Source organism: Pinus tabuliformis, chromosome 1_1 (genome assembly GCF_031772625.1).
Source record: "Pinus tabuliformis cultivar Carrire ecotype Pingquan chromosome 1_1, CPIR1, whole genome shotgun sequence".
Lineage (NCBI taxonomy): Eukaryota > Viridiplantae > Streptophyta > Pinopsida > Pinales > Pinaceae > Pinus > Pinus tabuliformis.
In genome coordinates, this window is record NC_142297.1 from 792387475 (window position 1) to 792399208 (window position 11734).

Consider the following 11734-nt stretch of genomic DNA (forward strand, 5'->3'; position numbering starts at 1 on the left):
CGTTATATATGAAAATATTGTCAAGCAATTGGCCTCTCCAACTCGCTATAGTGATTGGAAGCGCCATCCCTCCTGTATATTTTAAAATTTTCAAACCTGAGGGATTATCTTATGAAAAGTTCGAGCGCTTGTCTTTTTCATCTCGCTAAAGTGATTGAAAAAGTCATCCCTTTTGTATTATTTTAATCTTTTTCGGACTTAAGGGATTATGATACAAAAAAAGAACTGCTGGAGTTTTCTTTTCGTCCCTTTTCAAACTCTCTAAACGTGAAAAGGACCGAGTTATCTTTGTCGTTAAACTCATTAAAACAACAGCGACAAACTTGTCCACCTAGACAATAATGAGTCTCACTGTTGCTAGACTTGCAAAAACATAGCGACAGGTTTGCCCGAAGGGAAAATTATAGAAAAAGCATATGTTATCCTCCTCAAGCTTGACAAAAATAAAGAGGTACTGGTCAGCAATGACTGGGCAAAAAGGAAGAAAACTTGAGGAATTTTATGGTAGCAGGTCGCTCTTGAACATGACACTTTCACTCCATCACCATGATTGAGTCGAGTTGGGTTATTCCGTTCACCGGTCATATCACCATTGGTCCTCCACACCATCCATCTTTTGGGGTTAACACTACCAATCCATCTCAGTGTCACTGATATGTTCAAGAGAAGTCATTCAGAGAATTCACCATCCAGTTAATGCCTCATCCACTGCAATACCTTCACCCTCCATTTTTCATGACTGCCATTCCTAAACCTTATATCATCAGATCGTTTTCACCTCCATAAAATCATTTTCTTCCTTTCGTGTCGTAGATGTGAGATACATTAAGGCCCTCCTACAACAGGTCACTTCTTGTCGACATCAGCTCAATATGCATGAAGTTGACTTAGAAACAACCCTTTCAGTACTTGGAAGCTTTCATGCCTCAATGGCAAGTTTCTCACTTCCAGCAATAGGTTCACATCAATGGCCTTCGACCGAAAGATTTTGCGTGGTGTTCGACATCGGATCATTTATTCACACCACATGAATTGTACTGTAGTACCTTGAGGGTCATTATCATTATCAGTGATTCCTCTCACACCTGTTAACAGCTTACATTATTGGCTGGTAATCAGGCAATGTCTTTCGATGTTCGACTTCAGGACATCTTTTCACATGGATCGACTTGTACATTGGGCGAAGATTGAACGAGTTTGAAGACCCTGGATCTAGTTTCATCCATCAAAGCTGCGATATATTCAGGGATGTAAAGACATCAAATGTACATGGAAGTTGCACAGATAGTTATCTAAGCTAGAGAAGATGACTCTTCATATGAAGAATCACCAGTCTGCAACTGCAGATGATTATCTGTCCTATGTACATGAAAATGAATTTATAAAGCTGAGCATGGGAATGCCCGTCTTAGCTAGACCATGCAAAATATTATGATGATGATGTATTATATTGTATCTTATATAGGTCACCTTCTAGTTCAAATACCTCGAATCCTCATGATTAAGCATTTCACCAGACATCAAAAGATTTACGACTTCATGCTTTAGGGGGAAACTATTATAGACATATTTGGGCACTGCAACCCCAATCTTATATGTTGATAAACCAAGGGCTCTTTAACCCCTAAAAGTGTTTTTTCATACCCTAAAGGATCATGGTTAACTGATTACATCATTCCCCAAAAGTTCTATTTGAAAAACCACTCAGAACTGGCCAAAACTGGACCATACTGACTGCTCCACTATCAAGGTACGATGCATACTGACTTCTAAACTAGCTAGGTGTGATGCATACTAAAGAGGCCTTCTGTAGGGTGCGATGAGTGAGGATGGACAAATGTCTGAGACAGTTTGCAAAGTGGATGCTCATGGAATCTTCTAGAAACTTCTCCTATGACACTTGCCTCTCTGAATTCGCCCAGGGATGAGTAAGAGATCCAAAAATCTCCAAGTGGAACCAAAAACAACAAGTGGAATGACACTAATCAAAAAACCCAGAGATGACTCACACCCTTGCAAACATCTATAAATGGATCCCTCATCTAAGAGATCTAGAGGCTGGAATTTGGTAATTTGTAAGGAAGTGCTGATAGTTTGTCTTTGAGAAAAAGGCATTGTATTTTTGGGTGATCTTGCTTTTCATGAGGTGAAGAGGGCTTTGATGCTGGGAGGATGATGCTAGATTAGACAGCTGGGTTGTAATTCTCCCTTCTATTATTAATAAAGTTCTTTGAGTTTTCCTCCATACAATCGTGTATTTGTGAATGCCAGTGTATGTTCAATGTATTTCTGATTCTGCATTATTTATGATATAATAGATCGAGATGAATTGATGGTGTTTTTTTACTTTGTTTCTATAGGTATTCATTGAGTGGGATAAGTAGGAGAAGAGGCGCAAGCTCTATCAAGGAAGAGAGAAATCAAGGAAGGAGTCAAGAGGAAGATCCAGGTTGGTCCCTTTGCCTCTCTCTTATCTATCATACATAAAGGAAATTGCAAATTGCTTTGATTGTTTATTTCTAGGATAGCTACCAGTCCTAGTGGGACTAGCAGATCGAAAAGACACTATTTTTCCCGGAAACAGATATGCTTGAGAATTCATATTAGAATTTGTAGTTTAACAAGATATCTTCTGCAAACACGATCTATACCAAAATTATAAGCTTCAAAGGCTAATTTTGTGAGAGAAAGTAAGCTTGGTTAAGGATATCATAAAGAAGTTAGGAGTATTCCCTACTTTAGTTTTCCACTGTAAGAACATTTTTCATTTGAATGACTAGAAATAATAGTGACAAAAGTATGACGTAATCCAAATATTGCATCTATGACCTAAAATTACATGCAATTGTGAGTATAATGTAGGTGAAGGTTAAGTGCATTGAGTACAATCAATCACGGGTTATTCGAGGACAGAAGCCCCCATCCAACTTCCTTGGTGGGTAGCTCAGTTCTAAATATATACCTCAGTTCTAAATATAGGAATATGTCATTTGTTTTAAGACTTGAAGTCCAAGCCAAGTAGAGAACGAGGTTACTATCATAGATGCTTTATCAAGGCAATAAAAATTAATCTACATGATAGTAATGTGGCCAAAGAATAAGGGGATTATAAGCCATGTGAGAAAATCAAAACAGATAGGCAGCATGTAGGAGGTTCATTCATGCTACTTATTCTAAAGTGGAATGTTAAAGTACTTACCTATATTTTGTTTCTTCTTCTGCCAATACTCTAGCATCATTAAATTGAATTATGGAAGATATTAAAACAGTATATATACTTAGATTTAAAACATATCATTCATCTCATATTCTCTTGTAGTACAATTGCTTTAGTTGTTGCACACCTTCCATTAAGTGCAAAGAAATAAATAAGAAAATTATAGAGATTTGGAAATCTCTTCAACAATTTAACTTTTTTTACAATATTTCTCTACATTATTACCACTTCAACATCCCCGTTATTTTGGGCTCTAACTTATATGCGTTATTCCCATATTCCCCAATGCCATAGATTCTTGTAAACAATATAGCTAAAATGTATGCTCATTATAGTAACACAATTTCTTGTATTATTATCTACAAAATACCCTCAAAATTATTCATTACTATAATTTGGAAAAAATTATGTTTTCATCTTCAATCTCTTTAGGTCTATGGCCTTTATTTGACTCTTATTTCTCCAACTGCAACATTTTGCAAACTCCCTTAACCTGCATATAAAACAAAAAGTGTGTTAAATAAAACAACATCACTTCTTCACTCAAAATTATCTACGGAAGTCTTGAAGTTGAGGAAAAAGAGATGTTTGAATAGTAGAGTTTGGCAGAAAGGCAAAGTCTCGTATCTATCTACTGACTGTTGTACCAAGCACTCCATTCTTTCTTTATCATAATCCCAAGGGAATTTAAGCTATATCGTGTTGAAGTTATAGGAACTTTCCCATCGGTGTCACGACTTTTATATATATATATATATATATATATATATATATATATATATATTCAATTGGAATTTTTTCAGAAGATATTCCATTGGAGTTATAAATTTCTTTCACTGAAGTGAACAACAATATTCAATATCTTAGAGTAGCAATATTTTGTTTCACATCTATGGATGAAGTTTTGCAACTTTTTAGATATCCAGATCAATCTCTGGGATGTGTAACGAATGGTAGCAAAGCGTTAAGAATTGGGAATGAAAAAGACTGACTTTCCTGATAAATTGTTGGCTATTTGGGAATTATGTTAAAATGCAACGAAAAAATATCTACCATCTCGAAGGTAATTGAAAATATTTACCACACTGTTAATGAGACAAGTTGAAAATTTAATGAATGCAATATTAAGCATCACATGTATTGGATAGCATTATCATCATGTGCAGTAAAAAAAATTATAAAACACTAATGAGATAAAGAAGATGGTGCACATCTCATGCTTTACTAGTCAAACCATGAACAACTCGAGATACACGTATACACATATTATAATTTTACATAATAAAAACAGAAACTATAGTTTTGGGTGTCGTTAGAGATTTGCGTTACAAGGATCAAGGTTTTCAATTCTATTGCATATCGGATATGTAAATGAAAAACCCTATAAAATTTAGAAGGGAAACCTATTCAAACAACTGGAAGGGCATACAATAATTCAATCTAGAGTAGTTAACTAGATATTTTTCCGCTTAAGTCAATTCAACCATTGCATTTTAAGAAATCTTCAAGGACAAACTATCAAACCTATATACCCATATTCTTAAACTGACCTTTATGAGCTTCTTGAAAATGGGTAGAAAAGTGGTGGGATAATTGTTCTAGGATATCACTTCGCTGTAAATTAAAAATACAGTTTCATTGTAAGATAAGAAAGCTATAAAAATAAGAGATCCCTAGAACAAGCAAGAGTTGTACAAATTTTTTTGTACCTGCACAGGGATTAGAAATGTTGGTCTTATTTGGATGTAGTGTTTTTTGCACATCAGAATAAGTAACTTAAATTTTCTTCACTAATATGACCGTATATTTTGGCTCATAGATTTTTATATTTTGTTGATCGAGATAACACATTTCTTTAAAGGGTGATAGATCAATTGAAGAGCACTTTCCTTGCAAGTAGGAGTTTGGTTGTTCAATTCCATCATGCCCTAATATAAATAATCATTGAAAAAACAAAAAAACAAAAATCACATTTTATATTTTGTTTCTAAGGATTATTTTTTATTGTCTCTAGATAGACAATAATTGATATTAAAGACATATTGTCTCTTTAAATAAAGTATGTCTTTAAACTATCTTTATAGAGACAACATGTCTTTAAACTCTCTATAGAGACAATATGTCTTTAATCATAATTATAGTATCTTGAGAGACAAAATGAATTGTCTCTTAAAAGACAATAATACTTGTGTTCTATATTGTCTTAATAGAGAAAACAATTTAAGTTAATAATTTGAGACACTACCTTAAAGACAATTGTTTTAAGACAATAATTTGAGACAATATTTAAGACAATTTACTCATTTTTTTTGACAATTTACTCAAAATTTGTTTTAAATATTATTTTAAAACCCCCTTTGATGTGTGATGGATGATATGAAACTACCCCTAATTTCTAGATTGAATGTAACATACATGAACTTTATAAAACATCATAAAATGGGATTTTAGGATGAATGTAGCATATGCTATGATCCACATGATGATGCTTTGAAGGTAGATATGTCTCTCTCGAATTTTCTTGAATCTTCGAGTTTCTTATTGGAATCCTCGAGGCAAATTCACGGCTCGTAGCATAGGGAATACCACACAATGATGTGCACTATGATGGAAGAGTTTTCTCATGCTTGAGGACTTCTAGAAATTTCTTGAATCTTTCAGTTTTTTCATGGAAGTGATGACTTTGATCTCACTGACCCGAATCATTCTCTTATGGTTTTGGATGGATGCTCTTTGAACTCCCCAAAATATCTACTATTTCCTCGTTGCAGTTAGAGTTGTCTGGAGATGGTGCTTAGCCCATTCTAGATTAGGGCTCAAATGCGCTCTCAATCTGAGTAAAACCCTGAAGTGTTTTTCGAACATCAAAAACTCAAATTTGATATAGCGGTCCTGATATCGTATCACTCTGTCGATATCACATTGCAATGTTTGCAATCTGGACCCGATATAGATCAGCTCGAAGGTCTCACTATGTTTATAGAACCTACGTGGATGCAAAATTTCTCAGTCTCAGGCCCAACTATCACTCGATCGATGAAAATGTTTTAATTTATTTGATGCCTTGAAATCCGGGGGACTGTATCACTTCTATTCTGTTAGACACAATTTTTCCTGGATGTGTCGAGGTGGCAGGGGTTAGCATTTTGGTCAGGTTTGGATCTCTTTCAACCTGGATGGAATGTAAAGGGGATAGCGTAGGATGTCATTCATGTAATGAAAGCTTGGAATTTTACAACTTCGATGATGAAAATTGATTTGAAAAAAATTATACGAGAGTGGACTCGTATTTTTTAGGTTTGGTTTTCATTATAGTTACCCAGCATGGGTTTTAATTATAGTTACCAAGTTGTGATGTATTAACCTCCATGAATTTGAAAATTAGTCCATTTTATTTGGTCCGGACCATAATTTGGTAATTTGAATTTCATAAATGATTTTTCTTTATTCATAAATTTATATTATAAAAATAGAAAATTTATATCATAAAAAAAAATTAGTGAGAGGTTATAAAACAATAGATTATATTTAAGACTATGGTTTATATTAAAAATGGTTTTGAGTTTCAATTATGATCAATTATAGACAACTAAAATTTAATAGTTTGAGAATATTCTTCATCTTATACACAATCTAATAAATGATATCAAGAGATTCTCAACAAATTTTCAATTTCAAAATAAGTAAAATAACACATGCCCAATTTTAAAATCATTTAACAAAATTATTTGTTAAAAAATTACAAATGGCCACGCTTGGACCTAAGCACCCCCTTGAGAAATTAAGCTTTATGATTTACCATTCATCACTCCCTCAATTCTGTTGGAATGTTGACTTGTTGTGGTATATCAAACACATTGCACATTGTTGTTGTTAGATTATGTTAGGCTAAATTTCATTTCAAACAATGTGATTGTATGATATTAGCGAGCACATCCTAATGTGATGGGGTTTGTTTTTCACCTAGTTTTAATTTTGGGCCATTGTGAAAGTTTGTGTGGTGAAATTCATTGTATTATTTTTTTATGTGAAAAACCAAAGGAGAAAAAGAGGGTGCATTTCTCCTCTTAAGTGTGATAGACCATCAACAAAAAATAATATTTGCAAAAAACATGTTGCAACTTGGTAACACCTAAGCAAATTGGTTGTGCAAAAGATTTCTTATTCTCAAAAAAACCATTAGATAATAACAACATCAACAATTCCATTATGGAGCCATTAAAATTCATAGAAAATCTGCACCACCCAGGGCCAATTCCATTATGGAGCCATTAAAATTCATAGAAAATCTGCACCACCCAGGGCGTAAGGAGGATGGTATAAAACCCATGGTATTGTTTTTACAGGCACGTTCCTTGAGAAAATATCTATGGGCTAAGATTGTCTATTGCACATTACGGTTTTGTTTTGAATTTTCACATTAAGGTTGAGGTTGGATGGAGAAGACACTAGTCCTCGATATCATATTTGCACAATATTATACTATGGATTTTTTCCAATCCAATTGTAACATTCTTACCACAATGTTTGTAGATGTTTTTACAATAATTTTTAGTTCAAAACTATTAGAAATCACTTGATCAAAACTATTATATAACATTGAATAAGTTCAAATTAATCCGCAGAGTGTAATGGGATGCCTCACTAACAAAATTACACAACAACGCAAACTGTGAATATCAAGGTTGAGTGTCAAATAATATTAAACCATTTTTTCCTGAACTTTTGAATTTTTTAATATGTTGCTCGTTTGGATAGATTCTTGGTGTATAATTCATTCGTAGAATTGATGGATTTACCCTCTTATTTTCCAAGCATCTAAGCACCCTGGTTGTATTTTATTATTTTTCATTTTGAAGGGTGAACAGTTACCTTGTATTTGTTGAATCTCAATAGGGTTGGGATATTGGGTTGGAATACCTTTTTAAATTAATTGCTTCTAAAGGGAAATTCTCTATTCGAATGATTGACAATTTTATAGATATTAGATTTACATTGCCAGGCTTCTATTCGAATGATTGACAATTTTATAGATATTAGATTTACATTGCCAGGCTTCGAGTAGCCCTATTAAATAGGAAAAACTTAATAGTTATATTCTTATTGTGGCAGTAACCATCATGCTTCCGAGACCAATTTTTAACTTGGCATAACTGAATTCTTTCCCTTAATGTTTTGCCTCTAAATTGCACTATGTAAAGATTGCTTACCAGTGAAGTGGTATAGCTATTGATGCAAAATATTGTATTGCATAGTTTCATGGTGTGATGACCCCGTAAAAATGTAATTATTTAAAAAGTTACTACAGCAAGGAAAACTGAATTGAAATGATATTGAAGAATTTATTTTCTTTTGAGGATATTCTGTTGATTTTACATGTGCACTAAATTAATGATTAAAAGAATTAATCATGAAGATATCTGAATTCCCAAAAGGGAACTGGAAAAAGAAAAGTTAGTTAATAAAACTAGAAATAACCACCTTCCCTAACTAGAAGGGTTTCCAGGGAAAAAGGGGGTTGGTTGAGAGACTCTGGGCTATAGAGACAGGCAGAGAAAAGAGAAAGGGGAGGAAAAACCATGGATGGACTAAGTCTGGTAAGGACCAGATAGTCAAGCACACAGTGCTGGCTTACTGAGGATAGTGATCCGGTAAGCAGAAGCTTGGGGGGAGACTCAGGTCTAGAAGGACTGGTCTCACGGTTGGGTGGATAACAAGCTTTACACAGAGATTTGGCAGGAGACTTGTTCCAGACTCACCTTATCAGTGGAGATCAGGTAAGTAACGGAACCCTTATGTCCCCATATTTATCTGTGTAACTTATAAATGTAACTGCGATTGTCTGTACAGTAATTGTATAGTGTGACTATGGTTATCTGTACAAGATATAAACAACCTAGCTGTAAAGAACGAAAGATAGTGTGACTATGGTCATCTGTACAAGTTGTAGACAGTATAGCTGTAAAAACCAAAAGACAGGGTAACTTCGGTTATCTGTACAAATAAGAGATATATTTATGACTTTCTGTGCGAAAGAAAATTGTATACAGAGTATCTGTAAAATTCAAAATACAGAGAACTGAGAACGTTTGAATATCTAAACAAAGGAGGCAGTAGAACTATTAAACAAGCCCTATCCTTACAAGATAAATGGTTCACAGTCTAAGAGTATCCGAGCTAGAAAACCTGGTTATTCATACCGATAATAACTCTGGGTCGGTATCATATCGTGGCCCCAATGATCACAGTCAGCCGTATAACTTTCATGATATTCTTAAACAAATGTCTTTTCCTATAACCTCAACCAGCTGGTAATGTCAAATAGAGATTTAGTAAGATGATGCGAGGGCATTAACAAACTCTGAACCCCTGAACCGGTCCAGCCGTAGCAGGTGGGGGTTCTGACGAGTCCATAACGACGGGGAAAAACTTAAACATTATCCGAATCTAAAGACTTGCACAGCTGGTAGTTGAATATCACAACGATTCAATATGTGAGTTATTACCAAGATAAGTTGAGAGCCATGCAGTAATATTAAACAGACATTCCTGAAATGTATCGTATAAACATTTAAAACATGCCAAGGGAATATCAAATATTCGATAGCATTAAAGCCGCAGAAGTATTGACTGCTAAAATCAAACCAGGAGTCTATAACCAGACTGTGTAACCATTATGCATCTTCCAGCTCCTCAGGGTTTCCTGTCACGGAGAACCCTTAACTAGTCGACCATACATCTATAGAAGTCAGATGCAGGTGCGACAGTTCTGTTACTCTATACACATATGTAAATACGCCAACAATACGGCATAAACCCTTGAATCATACTGTAACAAAATGCATGCATGCCATAAACCGAACAAGCAAGGTTCCAAAATGAAGAGAACGTATTACGCATACGGTTAACAATTAAACCCTATGATTCATGAAAGAAAACCATTCTTATCAGTATAAGAAGTAAACATTAGCGAAATACAGCAGTTATATATATATTAAAATTATAGGCCGCAAGCCATATGAGTTCAAAGTTAAACAACGAGCTGGTTTCCAACCAGGGTTTCACGATAGTCAGAATACATGGCTGTAGCCACAATACTTTCAGTAAAACGAAAGAAATAATACACAACTGTCTAACAGAACCAAGTGAAATCTTTAGCCTCGGAAACAAAGGTAAAAACCCAATTCACCGCAAGCAAAGAGATGCCAAATTCCTTAATCAATTTCCCAGAACATTTGAAAACAGAATGAGACCCTGGGTCCGTCATAACCTGCGGCCAACCATGCAATATTAAGGTTGGGGTCTCATTCCAAACACAGAGGAAAACTTCTGGCAACCCGAAGAGAGATGAAGGTGAAGCAACCGAAACTAAACCCTGGCAAAATAGATAAATACCTTTGTAGCTCGGCGGGCCTCATTTGGAGGGATTCTTCCAAAGCCGTAGAAGCTGGGAGATGCCCGTTCACAACCTGTCAATTAAAAGACAAAACATTAGATTTCTGCATAAACAATTAAAACGCAGAATCGCATCAGATCTTTTAACTGGTTGTGTAATTACCTGGCCGTTTCGAGACTGAAATCCATGGAGTGGGAACCCCTTTGGAATGGCGCATGTACCTGGAGTAGCGGTGGTCTCGGCGCGGAATGACGGAGTAAAACCCTTCACAGTGGTAAACAGAGAGCCGGAATTCGCTGAGCAGAGGGAGGGAAACTTCGAATAACCCGGAGGAAACCACGTATATACTCTACCTGCCAGCGGTGGGAGCGTGGAACAATGCTGACCCTTGATCTCCTGCAGCAAATGCACACCGTCGATGGAGGCGAGATTACCAAAAAGTAAGGCGCGGGAAATTCCCAAGCTCAGCAACCATACCCCTGTCACGTGACCAGGACAGCGGGATTCAACACTGCTGCCAGATGTCCAGCGCAGGAGGCGCCAGCCAATGAAGACAGACCAGTCTTGATTTGCTCGAAGGGTAGTACTATACCATCGTACTAATGATAAACCATAGACCAGCATTAAGCATTGATTAAACATTGGAATGATAAACATTACCTGCCACACCATATACCGCCTTAGGTTAGGCCTGTATACGTGGTGGTGACAATACTCACGATGTTATGTATATTTAAATAAAGTGCAGGTGCATATCTAAGGTGTGGCACTATATAAAAGAATTTTTTTTTTTATGTATATATGTATTAGCATGTAGACATGTGACACATGGTACATATAGTTTTATTTTAAAGAATGAGAATATTTGTTTGGTTAATGTAGGTAGATTTATTCGTCACATTTAATATGGTTGATTAGTGTTATTTTCCACATTTTATACATGTATTAGGTGTTTGAAAATGAGGTATCAATTATATTTAATGTGGTTGTGCTAGTTTAAAATTTTTTAAAGTTATTAAAGATTTCATATTTAAGAATGGTAAAGAATGGTAGGTTTGCAATTACTACTAATAATAAATTTTAATATGAGATGAATTGGTAAGTTTTATTTTGTTCGTCAT

The 11734-nt window shown here is 35.2% G+C and overlaps 1 protein-coding gene across 1 annotated transcript; it reads right to left on the reverse strand.

The window, feature by feature from the left end:
• Positions 1 to 10264: 10264 nt before the first annotated feature.
• On the reverse strand, positions 10265 to 11327 carry LOC149216379 (uncharacterized). The gene is made up of 2 exons (XM_089391196.1): positions 10613 to 11327; positions 10265 to 10487 (listed from the first exon to the last, which is right to left on the reverse strand). Exon 1 carries the CDS (start codon positions 11283 to 11285, stop codon positions 10680 to 10682), a length of 606 nt encoding a protein of 201 aa, XP_089247322.1. The 5' UTR covers positions 11286 to 11327; the 3' UTR covers positions 10265 to 10487; positions 10613 to 10679.
• Between the last annotated feature and the right edge of the window lie 407 nt (positions 11328 to 11734).

Excerpts from the sequence above, each read along its gene's own strand:
- LOC149216379 (XM_089391196.1), bottom strand. The coding sequence starts at position 11,285 with ATGGTGTGGCAGGTAATGTTTATCATTCCAATGTTTAATCAATGCTTA.